Source organism: Arvicanthis niloticus, chromosome 21 (assembly GCF_011762505.2).
Source record: "Arvicanthis niloticus isolate mArvNil1 chromosome 21, mArvNil1.pat.X, whole genome shotgun sequence".
Classification (NCBI taxonomy): Eukaryota; Metazoa; Chordata; class Mammalia; order Rodentia; family Muridae; genus Arvicanthis; species Arvicanthis niloticus.
In genome coordinates, this window is record NC_047678.1 from 25,573,438 (window position 1) to 25,600,006 (window position 26,569).

Here is a 26,569-nt window from a genome sequence, read left to right on the forward strand (position 1 = left end):
GAAGTCAGTGTTAGGGGCGCCTGCTTTCAGGGAAGAAGGAAAACCAAGAATGTTAACAGCTCCTTCAAATCTTCTCATACCCATGGATGGAGGGGACCACAATAGACTTCTGTCACTATAGCTGTGTGTGGCATCCTTCACTCAGCACAGTGTTATAACCCAGAATCCCCAGAAATGAAAGAAAAGCCTCACTTGTGCTGAAGGTTCTCCAAGGCCAAATGAGTGAACTCTGTGACTGTGGAGAGTTAGAATGTTGCACAACAGACCCAAATTATCTGGGGCTGCTTTCAGTCCCTTTAAAAGCTGATTGTGGCAACAACAATATCAACCAACCAGACCTCCCAGAGCTCCCAAGGACTAAACCACTAACCAAAGATTACACATGGAGAGACCCATGGCTCCAGCTGCATATGTAGCAGAGGATAGCCTTGTTGGGCATCAGTGGGAGGAGAGGCCCTTGGTACTGTGAAGGCTCAATGCCCCAGTGTAGGGGAATGCCAGGGCAGTGAAGCAAGAGTGGGTGGGTGGGTGGGAGAGACCCCCATAGAAGCAGGAAGAGAGGGATGGCCTAGGGGGTTTGCGGAGGGGAACCAAGAAAGGGAATAACATTTGAAATGTAAATAAAGAAAATATCCAATAAAAATAATAATAAATAAGAAGAATAAAGCCCTTAAAAGTAAATAAACAAACTTTAGGCAAATAAAATAAAAAATAAAAACAAAAAGCCGATCACGACCCACCTCTGTGTCTTGCCTAACATTGTGTAGATTATCAAAATGTTTAAAATGTGTGCTGGACAGACCACTTTCTTCCAGCAAAGCAGGAGATCAGAATACCATCAGCTAGCATCTCAGGCCTGCAACGTGGTGGTTTCCCCCACTTAGCTCTAACCTGCCTACGATTCCCGCGTTAATTTATGACTTTACTTACTTTATAAGTAATGAGAGCTCATGCAGCCCCTTCCGCCGTGGAACATGTTTTTCAGGGATTCATATTCTCAGGCCACAGGCACTCTTATTTGGCTCAAGGGTAAACTATCTCAGGTTCTCTTTTTAAGAATTGTGTTATTGCATTGGCAATACTTTAGAGGGTCCTTCATCCTTGAAGCTATTTTTCCAGACAAACATGGATCCCACTAATCATCCTGGATAAACTGCCCCAGTGAGAAAAGCAACCAACGCCTACAGTTCACTGTGACAGTATTACTACTTTTATGACTAAGAATCTGTGGGAAATCCATTCAGATGAGATCATTGCATCTTTAAAACCAAAATAGTGCAATTACATTAATATACTAATCTATGAAAAACACCTCTTATCGGGTACACTGTTCTGCTCCCCACTCATGACAATGCTAGCCCACGCTGACTCGGGCTGAGAGACCACACTGGTTTCTTAGGCATGGAACCAATGAAGTCACAGGAAGTTCCAGAGGACTCTGCTTTGGGGTAAACACTCTAATGTCACTAGCTTATGGTTCTTAAACAGGGACCCTGCATTCTCATTTGCATTGGGTCTCACAAGCTTATCATTCAGGCATAAATGCTATTTCTAATTCACTCTCACTAAACTAACCCACGTGATTCTTGGTCATGGGATCATTTGCTATTATTTGTTTAAGAAGTGGGGTGCATGCCTTAGCTCTATCCATTTCCTGTGCCTTTCAAAGCTACCAACATCCTTCACACGTAAGTGGTATAAGACTATAGTGCAGGTTGGAAAGTCAAGGAGACCATAAGAACTCTGGGAGGAAGAAAAATAGTCTTTATGCCTATGCAAATCAGATGCTTAAAGGAATACTGTCACCAAGGGAGCCACTTTAAAATTAACTTTTTGGCATCTGTAGAAAAGCCTCACCAAATGAAAATAAACTGTATGTATACTTGGATACATAGGCCATTAAACACATGTACCTCACCCCATGTTAATGGATCTTAATTTGGTTCATTTCTTGAAAGAACTATAAAAAGGAATTAATGCACACATCTGCAAATTGACAGAGCTTTGATGAATGGTATACATGTTCACAATCAGGATTTCTTCTGGCTTGCTATTTTAATTTTTGAAAGTAGTTGTGTGTGTCTGTATGTGGGCATGTATGCCAATTCAAAAGGTCTCAGTGAGTAAAAGCACTTGCTGTCAAGACTGGTGATCTGAGTTCAACCCCTGGAGTTAACACGAGAGAAAAGAACCAACTCCTGCAAGTGATCCACTGACGTGGACCATGGCTTGTATTTCCAAAGCTCTAACCAAGTAAGAAAAATACCATAACAACATTGCACTAACTCAATATATATATATATATATATATATATATATATATATATATATATATATATATAATTTATATATTTCTAATGACTTTATTGAGGTTCACTTCATACAGAAAACCTGCATTTAAATGTGTACAATATGACAAGTTTAAACATGCATAAACCCATGAGAAAATCACCATATATACAATTTCCTTTTGTAGCCTGGAAAGATGGCTCAGAGGATAAAGGACATTGCTGCCAAGAGTGATGACATCAATTCAATACCAAAATCCTACATAGCAAAAGAGGAGCAACTTCCAAAAGACATCATCTGACCACATGAGCACCAGGCCCCACACACAAGTGTATGTTCATATACACAATAAATAATCAAACATTAAGTAAAATTCTCATGTATTGAATCACCAGTTCCAGAGGGAAACAATATTTGAAATAAAATTAAGAGTAATTGTTTAATGAGATAAAATATATTTCCATGAAAACCAAGAAAAATAATGCGTTAAGGTGAGGAGATCTTCAGGCAAGCCCCACCCCCACCCGTGAGAAGCTATTGGCAGCTGACAGCCAGCTACTAGGGGAGGAAGGGTGTTCTCTTTTGAGGGAGCTCTCACTGGCAGGTTTCCAGTGCTCCAGCAGAGGCCCCAAGGTCATGCACACATGGGCCACACTACTTAGACTTAGTAAGTCATCAGAGAAAGGGAGAGGGAGAGGAAGGGAAGGGGGAGGGGAGAGGGGGAAAGCGAGAAATAGAGACAGAGAGACAGAGGGAGGAAGTTGGGGAAGCTGTTGGGAGGGCACAGGAAGATTAAGAAAGAAAATAGGGATGAATATATTTCATGGTATACATGCATGAAATTCTCAAAAAGAAAAAATTATAAATAAAAACAATGACAGTAGTGATTTTTTTTTTTATGGTGGTTTTTCACAAAAACCTGAAACTTCACAAAGCCTGAAATTTCCTAGGTCTGCACCTGTCTGGATAGTGAAATAACCTAACACTCTCTAAGGAAACCCCAAGGCCATAACCACTCCCATTTTTACTTTATTCCCTTGTAAAAAGTGGCTGCAGCTTTCCAGTAGGAGAAAGTGAGGAACACATAGTGCACGTGGCCTCTGCTCTACTGTGCATCCCTAGGAATCCAAAAGCTTCCTTCTGCTACCGGAAAACAGGAGCCACAGCAAGAGTTTGCTTCAAAATTCTTCAGGACGCTTTCACTTGGGGTATTCTGCCAGAGTCAATGCTTACTGCTTACATGATCTGCTACGACTCACACCACCTTGATTTTCATCTATAGCACTAAATAACATTTTAATATTACATAATCCTGTTTATTGCCCTTCACCTTCTTCTACTATCCCACCAGAATGTCCTCTCCCTCAAAATTGACTGTAGATTACGCTGCCTGAGCCGTGGCTGCCGCCACCATCAGTCCACTCACTAACCAGGACTGAATGATAATACTCACACTAACCACTTCTTGCTGTAAATGCTGTCCTTCATGCTGTACTGTCTCCACTGCATTAAGCAGTTGGCAGGTATAAATTCTCTGTATCTCTTTATTTGTTTAAATGGGCAACCTAGAGTGATTCCCTTTCACAGAGGAATAGCAAGACATCAGGACTCTTCTTTCCAAAAGACATGAGGTGGTATAGCCAGTTTATGAAGACATTAGATATCAGTGAGATGGCACAGTGGGCAGAGACGCTGCCTACATATGTGCATATGTACACACACACACACACACACACACACACACACACAGGCACATACATATGCAGTCAATCAATTGATCAATTCATAGATAGATGATGCACCTGTGAGAGACATTATCCATGCCTGAAGCTATTCTGTTACTTCTAGAAAGTAGGGTTAAGCAAGCTCACTCATGGATCAAGGAGCAGGGAACAGGCTGGAAAACTTGTACCTTCAAAGAGTAGTGGTTTTATATATTAAGGGACATCCATTAATATAAGTCAAAATACTTCCAGGTGCACTGGGGCTCCTGGAGAACCTTCACCCTGCAGCTCCTCAGGCTCAGCAATCTACATCAAGACTTCAAGATTCACCACAGAAATAGCCAAGAGTCTTTCATTTAGGGATACAGACTTATGATTTCAACTGCTTGTGTGCGCGCGCGCGTGTGTGTGTGTGTGTGTGTGTGTGTGTGTTCGCACATGCACATATGTGAAAAGGAGTTTTCCTGAAATACTCTCCACATATTTTTGGAGACAGGATCCCTCACTGAAATTGGAAAGCCCTCACTAAACTGGCTGGCCAGTGAGCCCTTGGTACCCACAAATGTCTGCTTCCCCAGTGCTGGGATTAAAAGTGCACATCATAACCCTGGCTTCTCATTTCATGGGTTCTAGGAGCTGGTTCTACATGTACTGCAAGCATTTTACCCACTAAGCCATATATATTCCCCAGCCCCAATACTACTCCTCTTTTATTACTACACTTACTAAATCACAGTGTGATTGTCAGGGTTGATGGGGTGTGGCAAGGCGCTCACGTGGAGGTCAGAGAACAACTTGCAGGAGCTGGTTCTCTCCTTCCATGTGTAGGTTCTGGAGGTTGAATAGATAGTCAGGTTTGTAGAAAATGCCTTTACCTTCTGAGTCATCTCACTATGTCCCCAGTGCTCATTCCTAACAAGACCTATAACCCAAGACATACCCTCAGTCATAAACACACACTGACAATCCGAAAGCCATTCACTGCACACATTCAAATGGGTGCCCCACTACCCTTGATATAATAAGACTGTGAATTAAAATTTATAGTAATCTTACAATTCTCTTATTAGTAGTATATTCAAAATTTATTATATTTTGTCTTAATTTAATTAAATGCAAATATTTAATGTATATCACACTTTTCATTGTCCTTTGTTACATTTTCTTGACAAAGACAGGCTTTGGCACCAGAGGGTACACTGAGATAGGCAGATGTTGGGAGTCAATGCTAAGAGCCACTGATGAGGGTGGATTCAGATACCTACAGGGGCAGCCAGAGATTAGAGAAGTTACTTAGCTGAGTTTTTTTCTGAGGAAACAAAGCTTAATTTACTGGAGTTGGCACTCCTGTGGCCAGGGGAGAAAGTATGAACTCTTTTAACTTCTTGGGGCTAGAGTGAAAGAGAAGGAAAGAGAGAAAATTCACACATGTACACACACACACACACACACACACACACACACACACACACACGCTGACATGCTGAGTGGACAAAACAAAAGCAAAGTCCAATAACTTTATACACACAAATATACATGCATATCAAACACACACACATACATATGTGCATACAGAACTACAGACAGACATATACACATTCATACATACAATGGTTAGAGCAAAGCTCCAGCGCATTTTACACATACACATACATACATACATACATACATACATACACACCATTGGTGAATGGAGCAAGCTCCAATACACACCCAGAAAAGCTTTACATGTATATATACGTACACACAGTTGATGGATGGAAGGAACAATGTTCCAACCCACAACACACACAAACCTTACACATACACATAGTCAATGGATGCTCCAACCCCCATTCACACAAACTTTAGATATACACACATAGTTGGTGGATGGGAGAAACACTGCTCCAGCCATACTATACTTTATTCTTTCTTCTATAGCTTATATAGCCCAGCAAAATCTTTTAAGCAGTATACAATTACAATGTGATTACATTTTAGATTTCTTCTAGTGAATGATTATGAAAAACCAGTGTGTTCCCCAATACCTTTACAAGAAATAACATTACACAGTACAGGTAAAGAAAACAAATTATTCCCCAAAGCCCACGTACATTCCTAACCAAGCAACTCGTTATAGATTAACTGAGTGTGAGCAAGCAAGGTAGTTTTCTCAGCCAGTTCCTCTTACTGGCAGGTAGCACTTTGTAGTTAAAAAGAAAGGAGTAATTATTGTATTTTTTATCTTTAAAAGTAATCTTGTAAGAGTCGTAAAAGAATCGCAAATCTAAACTTTTATATAAAAATCAGTCATATCTACCTTAAATCCTCAAAATGCATATCTACTCACCAACAATTCTTAATAAATCCTATCAGGAAGCTGAGGGCAAAAATGGGTGTAATAAATCAATCATCACCAGTCCAACCTCAGCGAGAGTCACGTCAGCCAGTGCTGTCATTGTTCTTGTTCCCTGACCATAAAGGTCCTAGCTTAACTAATAAGAGTGTGCCTTTCTGAACTTCATATTGGTGCCTAAGATTGTTTACAACACAGCCAGGAGTGAAACCATCTCAACCTGGCTTCACTAGCAACTTTATTTTTCCAAATGTTTTCTAAGGGTGGTAGTCACTGTTGACAAACTACATCTTCTCTAAAGTGGTGTCTTAGTTAGGGTTTTACTGCTGTTAACAGACCCATGAGTAAGGCAACTCTTGTAAGGACAACATTTAATTGGGGCTGGCTTACAGGTTCAGAGGTTCATTTCATTATCATCAAGGCAGGAGCATGGCAGCATCCAGGCAGGCATGGTGCAGGAGGAGCTGAGAGTTCTACATCTTCATCTGAAGGCTGCTAGCAGAATACTGGCTTCCAGGCAGCTAGGATGAGGGTCTTAAGCCCACTCCCACAGTGACACACCTACTCCAACAGGGTCACACCTCCTAATAGTGCCATTCCCTGGACCAAGCATATACAAACCATCACAAGTGGTGATAGAATCATAATCTGCTCCAGCAGCAATGTCTGAAAGAGATCAAACATTATTATTTTGCGTGCCAGAGATACTGTCCAGTGAGGGACTGGAAGCCCCCTTAAAGTTTTCATATAATTCTTAGATTAAGAGGGATGTGAGGGCAGCAAACAGCAGAACTCCACAACAGCATGATGTCCTCAGGACACACGGTCCTCGGGGCCGTGCCACACCGAGGCCCAGCCATGCAGCTGTGGTAATCCCGTGGGCTGCACTCCATGAGTTCTAAAGCCATCTGTTGTTCCTCCTGCACAGCCCTCGGCATTTTCTTACATAAAGAGAATGGCAGTGAGACATCTCTCACTCTGCCCTATGAGATCTTTATGCATCACCCCACTGGCCACTGCTTTCTCAGGCTGTGTCTTTTGAACTGACACGATTGCTTCATCACTAGGATCCCAGAGTATACGTAGCAGCATCAATTAGGTGCTTGATATATAGGACTGCAGCTGCTCTCTGCCCTTCCTGTGGTCAGTGGAGGCTTCAGGTTTTGTTTCAAGAATGAGAGCACACATATATCAGTGCATACACATAAAGTAGGAACATCCATCTGATACCCTGAGGTCATGGCCACACAAATCTATCCCACCCCATAGAAAATAATCCGTGAAGACAAAAAAAAAAATTTAGCCAAGCCTATTCCTCAACTCATCTGTGCTTCTCCTAGAAAGAAATTAAGAGTATGTTAATGACCCATGTTTCATTCATTTAGTTAGTAAAACTAAATAAAGTATTGGTAAACCTTAATTAAATAAAGGCATGTTGGACCTTGAATTAATGTTGCCATTAGAAGCACTGCCAGGCCATGACAGTTGATCTGCATGTCGCTTTACCACCATCTGCTGTCCATCACGGCCACCTTTAAAACAGGGCTTGCACTCTCATTTCTCCTACCCCATCTTTAAGCAATGCTGCATGTGTCTGGGACCTCTGATTTCAGCACGATGTCTATCACTGTCAGGAGCCCCCAGCGACACTCCTCAGTTTACCAGTGTTCATAAGGCCTGGAGTAGGAGGGACAGTTAACAGGTCTAACAAGTCTGGGAACTGCTGTGGGATCCCTGAAGGTTTTATGAGCCAAAACTTACCTCAGTGGATCTAAGTGTCTAAAGAGTCCCTCAGAGAGGAATCTGCTTTAACTTTGCAAAACCCAGTGGTTTACAACTGCTTCACCGTGGAGCTGATTTTAAAATAGGAACTATACTAGTGATTTCCAAACTACGGTGTTTGGTGCTCTGGAGTCTAAGGCCAGAGGACACTGAGGTGGTTCTGAAAACTCACTGCTCTAAACGTCACAGTGTATCAAATGTCTGCAAGAAACTGAGACAGTTTTATACGATCACTGCTTATAAATAATGTGCCACCAGATTTATGCCTTTTCTTATATAACCAGGAAAGCAGAGGACAGCAAAATAGCTGTTGTCACCATCACTTCAAAGTAGAGTCATTCCATTGATCCTGTCACCAGGCTCAGTAGCAGTCCCTAGCAGGGCTTCTCACAGTTAGCACCCTAACAACAGAGGGTTAGCTCGTGCCACTGGAATGAGACTACTGGCAGGGCGTACCCCCAAGATCTCATGTTTTATCTTAAAAATCCATGCAAGAAACTGTGACATATTTGTGAAATGGCAAATGTCTGGGCTTATTCATTGTGTCAGTATTTGTAAAAACAAAGGATTTAAAATAATCCAAAATGAACAGCAATAGGAATCTTCAACCTTACCATGAAACAATGAAAGAATGGGAGAATGGGGTGTCCCTATGTACAAACATGAATAGATGCCCTAGATGTTTTGACATATGAAAAGAACCAAATACAAATATGTAATATGCTAGAAATTATCATAAAGGAGAAATAGAAAAATGAGATTCCATATTCTGAAGCTGTTCATCCATGTATAAATCAGTTCAGGAAGCATCCATATTCATAAATTCCTTTTTTCTTTATTAGATTTGGTTTGAGTTTTGTTTTGTTTTGAGACAAGCTATTACATAGACCAAGCTGGCCTGCAATCTACCTGCCCCAGCATCCAAAGCGCCACAATTAAAGGTGTGCAGTGTGTGTGTGTGTCTGTGTGTGTATGTATTGTGTTTGTGTGTGTGCATGTGAAATAGACAGACAGACAGACAGACAGACAGAGACAGAAAGATAGACAGACAGAGACAGAAACAGAGAAGAGGGAGGGATGACCTCAGGGCGTCAGTGTGAGATCTGATCGATTCACAGCCCTGTGAGCCAGGCTTGCTGAGGAGCTTCCAGTGGAGTTACAGACTCTACACTAGTGAATCTGGGGACCCAAACTCTGGTCCTCTTACTTGCTCCAAGCACGCATCCACTGAGCCATGTCTCCATTCTCTAGCCCAGGAAATTTGCAATAACAGCTCTGTGGTGGCAGGGGTTATTTGAGAATGTGAGGACAAGAATGAGGTGAGATTTTTTTTTATAATCTTTTTTATGTGAACCATGCAGCTGTATATCCTATTAAAAATCAAATTTAAAAACTACACAAACTTTTACTCTGCTTCATGGCATATTCACATCTGCCTTAAAATTACCTACGTTCTTTTAAAACAAGCAAATCATTAAACTCATAAGGCCTGCATTCTGGAACACTGTATATGCTCTGGTATGGAAGATACGCACTCAGCAAGCGGGCTAGCACTCTCTAACACACTAGCTGTGGTTACCTGCTTAAGGACTGCACAAGACTGGCTTAGGCAGCATACTGCCATGGACTAGGGAGGGGCTCACTAGGCACTGCCCCCCAAGATCTATATGCAGTTAGCAGTCACTATAAAATGGAGAGGTGCTTTCTTCAGTGGTATAGCCACTAGTGAGCTGCTCATTGTGCTCTTAAAATAATCTCTTAGAATGGTGCTTATAAAAACTCTAATAAAATTTATTGGGTCATTAAAAAGAACAAAAGATATGAACACAGGAGGGGAATTGGAAAAGGTGGGAAACCATGGAACTAGGAGGAGGGCGAGAGAGTAAAGAGGGTACAATGTGATCAAAATGCATTGTATACATGTATGAATTATAATGATACCCATTATTATTTTTCCTCAGAAATGACAGTCTATAGGCAACTTTTACCTCTCTGTGGAGTCGCTAAACATGTCTTCATAAACCAAAAGAGCTGTGCATGTCTTCTGTGCTCCCTCAGACCCAGACTTTACCTGTAGGTGTAATGAGGCCAGAATTCAAAAAACAGACATTGTGAGGACCAGCAGGGAGGTGACTGTCACTTTCATGAATCCTGATTCCTTCTCACAGGCTGTTCTCTTTGGAATCCCTTCAGAGAAATAACCAGGCAGAGGGGACAGTGAGGACGTCAACTCCACCGTGGTGTCCTGGTGATCTCTTGGATATTCATAAGAGGCAGAATGATTCCACCTTTAGGTTTTAGTTCAGTTGTAATAATGAGTTATGAATAATTGATTGTCCTGTGATAAATTATTCAGGCAGGCACACAGTTTCCAAGGAATCCTGGAGGGAGTCTGGTTAATGGCTTAAGAGGAGCCAGAGGCAGCTGCTGAGGGGACACCCCTGCATCAGTCCTTGCTGCTGAGGTGTGGGTAGTTATAGTTAATGCCTCTCTCTCAGTGTGAGCCTCTCAAGGAGGAGCCATATGAACACCTTCTGCATTTTCATGAAGTGCAAGTTCCATCTGGGCACTTCTAGCATAAGGAAATATTAGAAGGGCTTCTTCCTCCATTAGAACCCTGGATTTGATATGAGCTAAGCACAGCTTTGCCAATGAGACTAGTAGTAAATTGAAAAACTACAGATTCAAGAATGCAAGCACAGGCTCACATAGGTACATACACGCAAATTCATGTGCATGCATGCATAGACAGAGACAGACAGACAGACAGACACATACACATGTGAGCAGAACAATGCCAAAGTAAGCTTTAGTGGAGGAAATTATCTATTGCTGTCAGCTTTCAGAACTCTTTCTGTAATAAGCTCAGTATTGAACTACTTTAAAAACAGAAAGACCCTACTTAAAATTCAATATGTTAATTCTAATCTATATTGAAGGACCAAATACTTCATTCTAGAAGTAATGTTGAATGTCTGTCACTAACCCATCTTCTAGTCTGTTTGTCTGTCTGTCTGTCTCTGTCTCTGTCTCTGTGTCTATCTCTGTCTGTGTGTGTTTGTGTTTCTGTATGTGCACATGTGTGTCCGTGTGTACTTGCACATGTGGGTACACCGGCTTATGCCTGCACATGTAGAGCCCGACAGTCAGCATTGGTGTCTTCCCTCATTGCTCTCCATCTTATTTTTGAGGCAGGGTCTCTCTCTGAACCTGGAGCTCACTACTTGCCCAATGACACCCCTCCCTAATCCTTTGGCTTCTGCCTACAGACTACAGGCACATGCTGCAATGCCCAGCTTTGACCTGGGTTTGGGACCCAAACGCAGATCCTTACATCTGCATAGCAAACACTTCATCCACTGAGCCATCTCCCCAGGAGTATTTCACAATTCTCTTTTCTAAAACAACTCGGAAAATGCTGCTGCTTACCAAAGCTCAACAATTATGGCACTAACATCTCTAAATAGCAATACAAAGTGAAATCAGTTGATCACTAAAGAGCAGATCAAATATTATAAGAAGTGGAACTAGTTTTGTTTTGAAATTCACAGCATATGCATCTATGGTAGCCCCATGAGGTGGAACACGGTGGAGGGAGAGAATGAATAACAGCTGGGCCACAAATCTGTGGAGGCAGGGATAACTAAGTGATCAGGTTTTAAAGATTTCTACAAATAAAACTAATGAGAAAGAAGAAACACAGGCCAAAGTTTAATTAAAATGCTAAGTGACTAGCACATGTGGACAAGGCTAGGAAAGCCTACTTCCAAAGACATTCTGATAGGAGACTCTAGATTCCGAAGGTCCCACTCTTCAAGACTCAGAAACGTCGTGTGTTCGTTTGATAGCAGTAACTACATCTCATCCGTCCCTTCCCATGTGCTCAATAAAGGTCATATAGAACAAATTCTATCAGTTCTCACTAAACTAAAGGCAATAAGGTTAATTAGAATGACCTTAAGGCTTAAAAAAACACTTTAAATTACTAAATTTCATAATGATCCCATTAGCGAATTCGACCAGCTGAATATTCTTGGGTGTTCAGAAGTTAGATTTTCAAATGTTAATTATTAAGGTAGAGCTGACACACTCCATACATGTTAACACATGTTAACATGTATGTTAACATACATGTTTTATGTATGTTAAGGGTGTAGTTTTAGAGAGTTTGATGTACACATTCATGTACCATCTCCACAGTCATGGTAACAGTGCATCCATCATCCTCAAAGTTCCCTCATACCCAAGATTTAACTTAGTTTTTGTTTTTTGTTTTTTTTTTTTTTTTTGAGCAAATATCGGATGTTTATTCATTTAAATTTCTTTTCTTTTCATTTTTTCTTGGATATTTTATTTACATCTCAAATGTTATCCCTTTCCCTGGTCCCTACCCAGAAACCCCCTAACCTAAAGCCCCTCCCCCTGCTTCTATGAGGCTATTCACCCACCCACCCACCCACTCCCGCCTCCCTGCCCTTGAATTCCCCTACACTGGGGCATTGAGTCTTCACAGGAACAAGGGAGCTCTCCTCCCATTGTTGCCCAACAAGGCCATCCTCTGCTACATATGTGGCTGGAGCCATGGGTCCCTCCATGTGTACTCCTTGGTTAATAGTTTAGTCCCCGGGAGCTCTGGGGGGATCTGGCTGGTTGATATTGTTGTTCCTCCTGTGGGATTGCAAACCCCTTCAGCTCCTTCAGTTATTTCTCTAACTCCTCCATTGGGGACCCTGTGCTCAGTCCAATGGTTGGCTGCAAGCATCTGCCTCTGTATTTGTCAGGCTCTGGCAGAGCCTCTCAGGAGACAGCTATATCAGGCTCCTGTCAGCAAGCACTTCTTGGCATCCACAATTGTGTCTGGGTTTGGTGACTGTATATGGGATGGATTCCCCAGGTGGGGCGCCAGGATCCCAGGCTGACCTCAAGCTGATTATATAGCCGAGGATGACCTGGAACTCCCATACTCCTGCCTCAACCTCCCAAGTGCTGTGCAGCACACTGTAGTTTATGCAGTGCTAGGATTCAAACCCAGTGCTTCATGCGTGTACCAGTTGAACTCAACTTCGTCCTCCACAGTTTGCTCTAGCAATTGAAACTTTAGCTGAGTTTTCATATAACCACCTAACTATAGTTCTCAGTGCGTTCTACAGCACATGAAAGGCTCCAAATCATTTGTTCGTACTTGTAAGTTCTAGGTAACAGGGCTTGAAAGGGCAGCTGAGGAAGAAGCCACTGTGTTCTTAGCAGGCTATGAACAGATACCCAGTTCCCTAGTATTTTAAAGCAGTGAAGGCCATGTAACATTAAGTGCTTATTTTCAATACTGTGAGATTATTTATTCAGTGGAGAATAAGTAGAGGACACTGGCTATCTTAAAAATCTTTGATATTAACGATGTTTACTTACGATGTAAATCAACATTTACAAACCACTCTTTATTTTTTTTAAAAAAAAAAAGCAAACTTAGGGAAAGCTAACCAAGAAGCTATTAGTAACAGGCTGGATCTTTGTTTGTTTGCAGAAATGAAGGTTGCACCAAGGAGCTTGCACACAGTAAGCAACTGCTCCACTACACTCCCAGCCCTGCTCTTATGTTCCATATTGAGACAGGGAGGGTCTCCCCCACTGAGTTGTCTCTTCTGGCCTTCAACTCGGTCTGTAGGCAGGCAGGCAGGCCTGGAGTTTGTGGCTCTCCCACCTAGATGGCGGTGGCATGGCAACTAAATTCCCTACTTCCCACCTCTTCCCTGAAAGCCAAGTCAGCTGAAGAGGAACAGATTGAACCAGAAGCAAACTTGAACGTGAGAGGCTCTCCTCCTTTTCTCTGAAGTCCAGGTCATGCATACAGCTCCACTTGAGTTACCCAAACATGGGTGCCACAACGGAACTTTTCAGTTCAAACGAGTTTAAATCTGGGTGCTAATCCAACTGCCCCTGGCTTCTCTCTAGCTAGATGCCTGGGTGGAAAAGGAAGTAGGTCAAGTCTGGAAGTAAAGAGCATGTTTCTCTTGGCTGGCTCTCAGCTAGAGGAGAGCTAAGGCACAGCAAGAACTGCCTGCTGGGTACGAAGCAGCAGGGCATTCCAGAAGTGGCTGCAGACAAATCCTGAGGAAGGACACCTGAATACAACAGTAAAAATGGGGTGTGGGGATGGGGCACTGTGCCCGATATCATCAGGCTTGTGTAGCACCCAGGAGACTCAGCCTCATCAGCCAGGAGAACCTTAGGGTTCTTCTTGACCATGTTTAAAACAGTCTGTTGCTGGTGTGTGTGTGTGTGTGTGTGTGTGTACATATACATCTCTTTGATTTAAAACACAGTCTTCTTTTGGTGAGAAAAATAAAAATCTTGAGCCAGATTATACTTTTAGATTTTTGTTCTTGAATATTTTGCTTTCATCTTAAAGTATTCATTAATTGAGTAAGACAACAATAAGAAAAAAATTTTAATAGGCTTTACACCCAAACCTCGCCTTTTTTTTTTTTTTTTTTAATTTGGCTACTCAAAAAGGACAATAAAAAGGACCTAGTACCTCCTAAAGATCTGCCTATCTCTGCCTTCCCCGTGCTGCGGTGACAGGGGCAAGCCATCACGCTCACCATACTTAGAGGGTTTGGGGGAATCAAACTGAGTTTCATATGCTTGCAAGACCAGTATTTTACTGACTGAGCCATCAGCCCAGCCCCTCCCCTCACTTCATAGATTTCAATGAATATTTCTTGTTTTCTTCAAGGGTATTATTGAGTGTTGGCAGAACCATTAACTTCCCTACTCAAAACTTCACAAAACAAGCACACCGGGAGGCCAAATGGCATAACGAATGTAAACAGTCTGAAACTCTAAATGAATATTCTCTACTGCAGTCATCTGAACCCACTCTTCTACCAACAGCAGTGAGAGAGTGTAGCATTTAAAGCCATCACCTGGTGTCCCTTCACAATGGTAACATCATTTTTTATTTTATTTTTTTTTTTTAAAGAAAAGGGTGCTTGAGTGTTGTCTCCAAAGCAAGCTTCTCCGGCCTCCTGCCACAGGCAAAACAAACTACAGGCTCCCCTACGTCTTACTCACCCCAACTATTTTCTTGATTAGCCATCTCTGGTCTATAAACGCAGAAGGAAAGCTTGAGGTTTCTTCTGTCCTAAGAGACGCAGTAGAATGGCTGGGGGAGCCCTCTACCTTGCAAGACTGGCTTCTTGACCATGCTTGAAATAAAGGAAAACAATGGTCTGACTTTGCACTTTTTTCTCTTTTCACTCCATCCCAAACCCTGTTTATCAGAAGATAAGCCACAGCTTAGTTTTGAGCCTTTTACGGGCGGGGAACTAGCAAAGGCCACAGTTGAAGCCAAGTTCGATTCTATCCTTACTAGATTGACCTAAGGACAGAATTGCCAAGGACGTCATTTGGCATTTTAAAAATAATTTTAGTAAATTGTCATACTATATTTTATATAGAAGATGGGCATTTTTGAAAAACGACCACTATAAAATAAAACAGAAGAAAACTGTTTTGATAGCTAGGAAGGCAATATGTAAATGCATCCTGGGTTCCCTCTAACTTGATTTCATAATTCTCCACTCCATAAACCATTATTAAATTAGCTCATCATTCCTAGTCTTCCTTCACAGACCCCAGCTACAGAGGAATGGCCATAACATAAAAATGATAACTTTAATACGGTATATGGAATGAGCTCAAAGGTGAGCCATTAACCCCACTGATGATTTCTTAGAGTGACTCAAAAACATCGAGCACGTGTTAAAATGACTAAATAATTCTAACAGAAAACTCTACTAAGTCATATTAGTAGGCACAATATATAAATGCTGGCTTTGCTGATGGCTGCTGGTTTATTAAATAGCTCACAGCTTAGTTTCTGAAAACAGACTTGCTATCCCCTCTCCCTCTGCCCCACCCTCCCCACCCCTTTCCCCACTTAAACCTCTCTTTCACCATTCCAACTTTCCCCTTCATATCACATGTTCTATTCCGGCCTCATGTTTTACCCCCCCCCCCCCCCCCTTAACCAATGGGGTCTGTCTAGTTCCCTGAAGGCTAAGTTAAACATACCAGTCTAAAGACGTCATGCTAAGTTGTAAGTGAGAATGTGATGTTCCTCTTTCTGGATCTGGGTTATGTCACAATAATGTTTTCCAGCTGTGCCCAGTTACTTAAATGTTTCATAAATTCATTTTCTTCACAGCTGAATAAAATTCCACTGTATATAGCTACTATGTTTCCCTCACCCATTCAACAGTTGATGGGCACTTAGGCTGTTTCTATATCCTAGTTAAAGAATGAAAGTGGATGAACGTGTGCACTAGGAAACAGACTGTTGGCTATACACCCAGGAGCAATATAGCTAGGTCATATGGTAGCTGGTTTTCTAGGGTTTTTTGAGGAAATGAACACTAATTTGCATAGTGGCTTTTTTTGTTGTTTGTTTTGTTTTGTTTTTCGAGACAGGGTTTCTCTGTGTAGCCCTCGCTGTCCTGGAACTCACTCTGTAGACCAGGCTACAGAAATCCGCCTGCCTCTGCCTCCCAAATGCTGGGATTAAAGGCGTGCGCCATCACTGCCTGGTGCATAGTGACATTTTATAAGCTTCATATAGACTGTGGGTGAGGAGAGAGAGAGAGAAAGAGAGAGAGAGAGAGAGAGAGAGAGAGAGAGAGAGAGAGAGAGAGAGAGAGATTAATTGGATGAAGTTACCATAACAGGGGATTATGTCCCTCCTAAAACCCAAAGGTTGCCAAATAAAAAGCCCAGTGCCAGGAGTGGGATACCATCCCCGAAGCTACTGGTCAGGAGTGTTCAGGAGACACCAAAACAATAAAGTCTACTGCCATTGCTCTTGGCTATCCAACAAAACTTGATGGTACGACCATATTGCTGAAGACACAACACACTCTGGTCACAGGACATGGAGAAACCAAGCTGGCACTGATCAGGAAGCTCCCTCCCTTGGGGTACCCTTGAGTCATGCAGGCTACTGGTGGAGAAATGTCATCCACAGTCTTACAAGCTGTGAACATTAAGAGGTGCGATAAAGGCCTAGCAAGATACACCCATGAACACAATAGTGGTACGTTTTTAAGACAGCGCTGCTTTCTGACTGGATTGAAGACCTGCCTTGCACTATGTCTGACCAAGAATCCATGGTTGGAACTACCCTCTAAAATTTTATCTCAGTACCCAGAGCCCATGAGAGACTGACTCGATATGCAATGGACAGTGGTTAACAGAGACTCATGCATGGCTGAAGTGCAGAGAGTCACTGTCAGTGCAGTGTTGGGACATGCGTAACACACCCTGGACAGAGGTTCAGGAACCATCATGAAGGGAGCTTGGGAAGACTTTGAAAGCCATAGATTGAGGAGGACCAGAGTGAAGCAGTGTCTTCTGGACATGACAGGAAAACTGCAATCTCTCGTGAACCCACAGCAGCTGTGGCTGCCTGCAGAAGACCTGTACACGATCAATTCAGTCAATTTCTGCCATGAAGTTCTAGCCCAGCCCCCTCACCCCTGACTTCTAACTGACGAACTATTGACAGAGGCTTCTGGGGTAGGAAGAGCCAGTTTTTTCAAGTGTGTTGAGCCCTGGTAGGCTGACCACATCCCAGTGGATGGGCTCCATACCCATGAATAGCAGAGCAGTTACAAACCGGACTCTCAAGGGATTATTTTTAAAATGAGAGAGAATAAGAAGGGGACAGTGGGCTTGGGAGGAAGTCAGGAAGAGGGACATGGGGTGAATATGATCAAAATACATTGTGGGAAATTCTTAAATAATTCATAAAATATATTTCAAAAGAAAATTGACTTATATTTTAAAATTATGCATTCTGGAAAATTTTTTCACTCAAAATTGGATTTGGTAATATTGAGCTACTAACATGACTGTACTAATCCTTTGAGAAGAAATAATATCCTTTTTATGCACAGTGAAACATTATACAGAGAAGGGAGGGTGTTTCAGTTCACTCCTTACAAAATAAACATGTTTTCTCCATCTCTTAGTGTGTCATAAGTAAATTCAAAAACATTAAGTCTTTTCTAATTATAGCTGAGCCTCTTGGCAAATATAATCATAATTTATGTCTGAGTCTCAAATATCCACTGAATGATGCAGACAGAGTGCCTGTGACTTTTCAGTGACTGCAGCAGAGTTCTTCATTAGCTTACACAGTTATGCCTGCAGAGAGGATACACTAGTAGAGACAAGATTTACCCTCACCAAGGACTCTAACAGATACAACTAACCATCTTGTATAAGAAAAGGACCTCGATACCCAGCTAGAGGGGCTCATGTGATATTAAGTCAGCCCAGTGAGTTACTGTGCAGTATTTTATTTAGAGGGGCTCATGTGATATTAAGTCAGCCCAGTGAGTTACTGTGCAGTATTTTATTTAGAGGGGCTCATGTGATATTAAGTCAGCCCAGTGAGTTACTGTGCAGTATTTTAAAATGGGGTGTTTTACCTGAATGAGTGTGCGTGATGTGTGTGCCTGGTGCCCTCGGATGCCAGGAGAGGGCATCAGATACCATGGAACTGGAGTTTAGACATCTGTAAGCCACCATGTGGGTGCTAGAAATCAAGGCCAGGTCCTCTAGAAGAGCAGCCAATGCTCTTAACTATGGAACCAACTGTCCAGCCTCTTAAAATGATGCTTTTATACAGTCTTCAGTAACATGGAAAAATACTGAAATCTTGGTGCTTTAAAAATGGATGCAGAACTCTTATATATACACTGAAGTCCTAGGCTACTTTAAGGTCTTGTGGGAGAACAGAATTGTTGCTACACAATGGCAGAGTTCACCACACCCTGAAGTGTTATCTTCTCCAAACCAGGATCAGCCCCAGCACTGTAAGTTCTTCAGTCCCTTCCACCAGTGCTGCTCAGTCAGCACTGGAGGAGGAGGAATAGGAGGAAGAAGAGGAGGAGGAAGAAGAAGAAGAAGAAAGAGAGGAGAAGGGAGCCCTCCTCACAATTCTAATACACAATAAGGCCTGAAAACAACTACCCCTAACAAATACTTCAGGCTTCACATGAAATAATCCTTCCCAGGAAACCCTGCCTATTATCAGAACCTATAAGCTTAGATGGATCTGAGTTTGTCACAGCAACCAAGATGTCTCAATCCCCCAGCGTGGCACATATACCAACTTCTTCTTTATGATTATGAAATCAGCATTTTTGGCTCCTCTAGAATGCACACTCAGACCACCAGTAAATGCTCAAGAATTTAGAGACCTGTGCCAGGCCCCAGGCCACACAGAATCTATTGGCATGACTCAAGCATCTATACTTTGGAAGTGTGAGTCTTCTGTTGAGCCAGAGTTAAGAGCTACTACCATAGATCCTAAGGATTCAGTAAGCAGTAAATGGTGACCATTAGATAGATATTAACTGGGTTTTTGTTTTGATTTTGTTTTCCTTTTAAATTGTTTGTGTCTCCCCATCCCCCAAGATTGGGCTGCCAAAACACACAAAGGTTTCAGTGAAGAGTGAGTCTCCTTCGCTCCCTGTCACACATCTCTGAGTCAAGACCATGTTTTATTTTATTTTTTTAACTTGCCTGTCGAAATAGGAAAAGCCCAAAGGTTGTCTAGTTTGTTCTGCTGCTTCTGTAGGCACACCTGCACTTCTCATAAAATGCTTGCACATTACTTTCAGTATGGGAAATGAGGAGTGCTAAACATTGCGTGTGTGCCTGGAGCACACAGAGACACTGAGAATTTCCACAGAAAGAGTTGCCTTGAATGAAATGGCATGATGACAAAGAGACTATCTATCTGACATAAGTGAATAACTCAAATTCTTCCACTTATTTTGTTCAGAAATATTTTTATTTCTGATGGAATATTTAGGATTTCACAGAACCATCACTAGGAGGAAAAGAGGTACCGGCTTGGTGGCAGCATTGAACGTGATTGGCAACAAGGCTGCAGAATTTCCTTGTTTAACCAGAAGTACCTCACTACCATGGGCTATCTCACCATACTAAGGGAGCTGAGGCCTGGAGTCCAGAAGACTAATTCAAACACGTTGTGCTCTTCAAAGACCTAGGTTCCCTTACATCCACGCAGGAAGGCGATTCTATCTCGCAGCAACACTGTGCAAGGCTGAGATGTCTTCTGGAGAAACTGGCTGATACCAAAGCTTGGCTTTGCTCGGTCAGTTAACTCGGTTTGCTTTTCCCCCTCTCTCCTTCTCCATCACTTCTCTCTGCTGTTCTTCCTCAGTTCATTCTAGCAGCCACTCCTGGCTCTGCTATCTCTTCCATTTTGTGTGCCTGACTGAGTGGGAAATCAGCCTGTTATGACTTTGAAGAACACCCAATACAGTCAAGCATTCTTCAGGGAGGGAAGGGTCCTTGAGGTTGAAGCATGGGCTTGAGGACATTTCTTTAAGGACTTGGGAGTTTTTCATCTTTAAAATGAGAGATAGAGACATCTCTCAAAAGAATACATGTCAATTGCCAACAGACAGATGATAAGGTACTCAACATCATTATCACTAGGAAAATGTATCTTAAAGCCACAAGAAGATCTACTTCTTTATACTTAGTGTGATGATGATAAGAAGAAAGCAAGTGCTGCTGTGGAAACAGAGAAAAAGAAACACACGCTGCGGGTGGAAATGTAAATGAGTACAGCTATTATGAAAGACAATGGGAAGTTCTTCAAAAAATGAAGAACAGAACTATTCCATGGTCCAGTAATCCCATCAATAAGCACAAACCAGAGGAAAGCCAGCGGAAAGAGACATCTGCATTGCCATCTTTATTGCAATAGTGTTCCTAAGAACCAAAAAGTGGAGTCAACCCAAGTATCCAGCAACTGGTAAGTAACGAAGTAAAGTACGATACAAACATACAAGGAAATACCTCATGGTCTTCAAGGAATAAAGTCCCGTCATTACAGCATCATGCTAAGTCTAAGTCCCACACAGAAAGACAAATACCACAGGATCTCAGCAAGTGTGGAATCCACACGTTTATCTCATAGACGTAGAAAAGAGGAGTGAAGGAGGTAAGAGAGACATGCAGTGCTTAGCAGACATGGGGAAACCCAGGACAGTCTGGTAGTGACTGTGAAAACTAGGAGAAATAAGTCCCGTTTCATGGTAAGATAACTGTACATTAATGACAATGTACTGTATGTGTAGAATTTTAATGCCTTCCTCACAAAAAAATGGTATTTGAGGGAAGAGATATACTTATCCTGATTTGAAAATTATATAATATATACATAAACTGAAATATCACATAGTATCCCATAAATACACATAATTTTATGTATCAAAGATTCTTGGGATTTTCTTTTAAAATGCTTTGGCAGCTTAATGAAAATATAAACTGAAATTATGAACTATAATATTCTTTTAGAATATAATTACAACCATTAGACCAGAGTGTTTATAATTATGAAAGAAAATATTCCCAAAAATAGATTTCTAAATTTCATGATGCATAATGTCATAATGGAAGAAACAGCTTGTTCATTCACTACTTAATGTAACAGTTTAATCTTATTATTACTGCAATAACTAAAAAAGGAATGTCAGATATCTGTGCCCAAAGAAAACTCTCTTCAAACACGCACTAATCAAGCGTAATGCCTGCAGTTTTTATTTTTATCCCACTGCTAGTCGGAGAGCAATAAAAATTTAAAGGAATGTGCTATTTACACTTACAGTGTAATTAAAGTTCCCAGTATACACAAAATGTCAATGATGGTGTAGTGCCCCCAAGTGGCAAAGTAATAAACTGCAGAACTCTGTTGGCAGGGTCAGAAACTGTGGTCCATTTTGTCAAGTTGATTGTATGAGTATATTACACAAACCTGTATTTCACTGGAACCAATCCTAAGTGTCTTCATCCAAGTTCAGTCTAGGGGCTATTAAAGTCAATTCTTTTAATATTTAACATTAGGGAGATCTGGCCTGTTCCATAAGGAAACAGCAGTCATAACATTATAGAAATCTTAGCAAGCATTCCAGATGTGACATCACTTCCTTCTGTCTGTGGTCTGGTGCACAAAGCAGATACAAAAGGCTTACCTAATAACCAAACTGTTGGGTAATTAGGGGTGCGAATGAGATAGCCTTCGCATAAGCCAAAGGCTCAAGTGTCAACAGTGTGAGGGTGAGAAGGGGTCATTCTAAAACATAATATAAACCAAAATTAGGAGCTAGAATATTCTCTTTTAGAACATAACTACATCTTGTAGTTATCAGAACCTTAGCATTCACTCTGTGTGGCTGGAAGACCACCTTCAGAACTGAAGAGGGAAAGTCCTTTCTAGAACGGCATGTGGTGTTCAATCTTCATTATCTGCCCGGCAAGATTCAGAATTTTCCTAGGAGACATATCCCTGGGCATGTCTGTGAAGGCACCTCTAGAGAAGTTTATCTGAGGAGGGAAGACCCCTGAACACGGATAGCATCGTTTTATGGGCTGTGGTCCTGGACTGAATAAAGAGAGGATGGAGAGGAGAGTACCACATCCATGTTTCTCTGCTCCCTGACCGTGGACACAATGTGACCAACAGCTTCACACTCCCACTGCCACAGTGTACGATGATGCATTGCATGTCCTCAAACTCAGGGACAAGATAAACCTTTTCTAAAATTGCTCTGTAGGTATGTTGTCATGGCATTAAGAAGACTAACAAATATAGAGTGTAATTCATGCTCTCGGAAACCCAGAAAAATGCCAGCTTTTGCCCTTCTGCAGGCTGGAACTGACTGGAGATGCTAAGTTCTAGGTCACTACAACTTCTTCAAGTGTCGTTCACTGAGACGATTTCAAGAGCTGATCGTTAACATCTTTATAATTCCTATGTCACAGCAGGACATAGGGAATCATTTGTCATACTGATTGTTAACCATAGTTGAGCATCCAAGGAGAAAACCAGGAAGAACTTACAGGGGCCAGATGCTGCTGAAGAAAATAGACACTGGGAGAGAAGCTTCATCTTCCAGGGGCAAAAGGATTCTTCAGGACATTATCCTACCCTTTGTTTTGTATTTATTCTTCCCATGGGGTGTGTGTGTGTGTGTGTGTGTGAGAGAGAGAGAGAGAGAGAGAGAGAGAGAGAGAGAAAGAAAGAAAGACAGAGACAGAGAGACAGAGAGATACAGAGAGATACAGAGAGAGACAGAGAGAGACAGAGAGACAGACAGACCAACCTACCAACCAGGAGTCAACCTTGGGTATCATTGTTCTTCAATTCCTATTCACCTCATTTTTGAGGAAGGATTTCTCACCGAAGCAGGAATTTCTCAGCTTCGCTTGGCTGCCAGGAAGCCCCAGGGACCCATCTGTGCCCAGCTCCCAGCATGGAGATTATGAGCACGACACACCACACCTATCTCTGTACTATGTGAGTTCTGAGAATCAAACTCAGGTCCCCCTCACTTCACAGCTGAACCACCATCCCAGCCTAACTTCAGTTCCAATGAACTGTTTTGTTTTGTTTTGTTTTGTTTTGTTTTGTTTTGTTTTGTTTTGTTTTTCAAGGCAAGGTTTCTCTGTGTAGCCCTGGCTGTCCTGGAACTCATTCTGTAGACCAGGCTGGCCTCGAACTCAGAAATCCGCCTGCCTCTGCCTCCCAAGTGCTGGGATTGAAGGTGTGCGCCACCACTGCCCGGCTTTCCAATGAACTTTTAACTACAACAAATAGAAAACAGATTAATCTAAAATGGACGCTTACCTGTAAGAGGACCAATCCAATGGTATTAAGAGTTTTCCCCTATTGTGAGAGTTTATAGGGTTTGACCAAAATTCAAGATGACAAGGGTACCATTAATGTGAACTAGTTTTAAATGAGGCACTCCATTTGTGTTAAGTTTCCAGCTTCTGACTACATATTCTGAAGCTCTCTTCCAGAGAGGCCAAAGCAAAGACTGCACTTTAATCTTTCCTTCAGTGCATCCCATTTATCTTGCATGTGAATTACTATTTATTTGTATTTTGTAGCATTTTTAAAAATAGTCATCATGAATGTAGTGGCTATTCCTAGTTGTCAACTTGACTACATCTGGAATGAACTACAATCCAGAACTGGACGGCTCACCTGTGATCCAGATCTTGAGGCTGGAAGACATAAGTTTCTGACCTGGATCTCGGCATGGAGATCTTGAGGCATAGTGGCTATGAATCCCAGGAGACTAAGGCAAAGAGATCTCTGAGTTCAAGGTCATCTGGGACAAAGCAAGTCCCAGGTCCAAGCATGGTGGCACACACCTCTAATCTGGGCCACACCTTCTGCTGGAAAACTATATAATGACATTGGAAGAAGGAAGATTCTCTCTTCGCCTGCTTGCCTTGTGGGACTGAGCAACTGCTAGATCCTTGGACTTCCATTCACAGCTGCTGCTGACCATTGTTGGGGAGTTGAACAACAGACTGTAAGTCATCAACACATTCCCTTACTATATAGAGACTACGCATACGTTCTGTGACTCTAGAGAACCCTGACTAATACAATGAAGAATTCAGCTTTTCACACTGAGGAAGTCTCAAACACAGTCAGCAGGAATATTTTGCCATTGAGACTGTGGTATGCATTTAAAAATCATTTTTACATAATCTACCCTATTCACCTGCTCTGATCATTTGAATACTTTATTTGGCTCTGAAATGTGCATCGTATTTTTATAATCTTATCTGGGGCTGGAAGTGTAGCTCAGTTTTAGAGCAAAACCCTGTGACTTCAAGTAAAATGGGGGTGAGGCATCTATACAGAAATCAGTGAAGGACCTTTTCTGTTTGTAAGTTTCTTGTTCATTATAGAGTACAGATCAGATGTGACTCCATGTTCTAAGTCAGTCTGTAGCTATGCACACATTGCACATTTTATTACTTACAGTTCTTCTCCAGGCTTGGCTTTTTTGTCTGACACCAAATAGACAGTTCCAAAACTTCCACTGCCAAGTTTCTTCTGAAGAACATATCTTCTTGCAATCAATGTGGCTGGGCACATGGAAATGGCTGCAGGTCCGCTCACACACTTAGCAGTCTCGTGGAATTTCAGCATTGCTCCAAACAAGATAAAACTGGCTTGTTCATTCACAGAAACAGTTGGGCATCCGAGCTGATGTTTGAAAAGTCAAACAGGAAGCGTTGATTGATGCCAGAAATATGGGAACTCCACAGATCATGTCTAAAAGCAGCTACACGATTCCCACGAAAAAGTATGAGCTTTTAGCAAGGATACATACACTGTACCTTGTGTTATCACACCAGCTAATTCTCATGCACTGTGTGTGTGTGTGTGTGTGTGTGTGTGTGTGTGTGTGTGTTTTGTAGGGTGGAAGAAAATACTGAAAATTCCAGAAGGCACTCTCTCATAGAGAGCCTTCCTTATACATGCAAATTCATTACAATGGCTTACAGCCACATTTTTACTGACTCCTGAAATGTGTATTTGTTTTATGATTCATATTTTGTTAAGATATTTATACCCCTCATCAACTTAAAAAATAATGCAAACACAGGGCCATGGCTTCCTCTAATGCACACATGCACCTACTCCCTCCCTGGTGCTGTTCTCCTCCCTCTTAGTCTGCTTTGACTCATTAACAGAGTAAATTGGGATTCAACCACAAATTAACATATTCTGCTTTCCTCTGCTTTTTGCCCACGTAGACTTTAGATCACAGTTTTGGGGTGTCTGTTTGTTAAACTAGCTAAGTGGAGGGATATTAATTCAGTGCCCCACCCCCCAATCTTAAGCAAGATCTGATTCCATTTCTGTTATATACACTGGGCACAGGGCAATCTCCTGGATTAGAAGTAACAACATGCACCTCAGGCCTAAGACTGCTTTGTAAAGCTAGCTGAATATAAACGTAGTATAGGTAAAACCATAGTTTCTGGAGGAGCTATGAAATGTATAGCCGTTGTGAATGGCAGCACCGTTTCATGAGTAACTATTCCATAAAACACACGTGTACTCATTCCATCAAAGTGTTAAATGTTTTGTTGAAAACAGTGCTTTTGTTTAAAATCTATATGAAGATAGGACTCTACACTGACTACTATGTACACCTTGGCATTAGGTTTTCATAGTCAGCAATTCTAAAACAACAAGAAAAAAATACTGTTATAATGATGACATTTATCACAAAGCCTACCAGGACACTCAAACAGAAAAAAAAATTGCAAAACATAAAACCGATTTGTAATATTGTCTTCTTTAAATAATGTACTGATCTGTTTTATCTAGTCCCAGTGAGAGCAATACCCCTCTCCTCAAGGAAATGTTACTAAAATCTGTAGCACCTAAAGAATAGGCCCCTAAAAGGTACCTTCTGTTTGCTTCTTTGACTGTCATAAAAGTGGTGATTTCTAGATAAACTAAGCTGTTCGAGAAAAATGTATGGCCTCTCCACAGCCTTTCTCATTCTCAGTGTGGAGA

General features: G+C 41.7%; 1 protein-coding gene across 6 annotated transcripts in view; it reads right to left on the minus strand.

The window, feature by feature from the left end:
• Nucleotides 1-26,569, minus strand: part of Nek11 (NIMA related kinase 11) — a 221,282-nt gene that overhangs the window by 193,834 nt on the left and 879 nt on the right. For 4 of the 6 annotated variants that reach the window (XM_076917996.1, XM_076917994.1, XM_076917995.1 and 1 more), the window contains exon 2: nt 25,017-25,243. In XM_076917996.1, the coding sequence (XP_076774111.1) occupies nt 25,017-25,186 (170 nt within the window). In that variant the 5' untranslated portion in view covers nt 25,187-25,243. Of the gene's footprint in view, nt 1-10,121; nt 10,205-25,016; nt 25,244-26,569 lie in introns of those variants that run through there. The other 2 variants (XM_076917999.1, XM_076918000.1) reach the window with 2 other exon arrangements.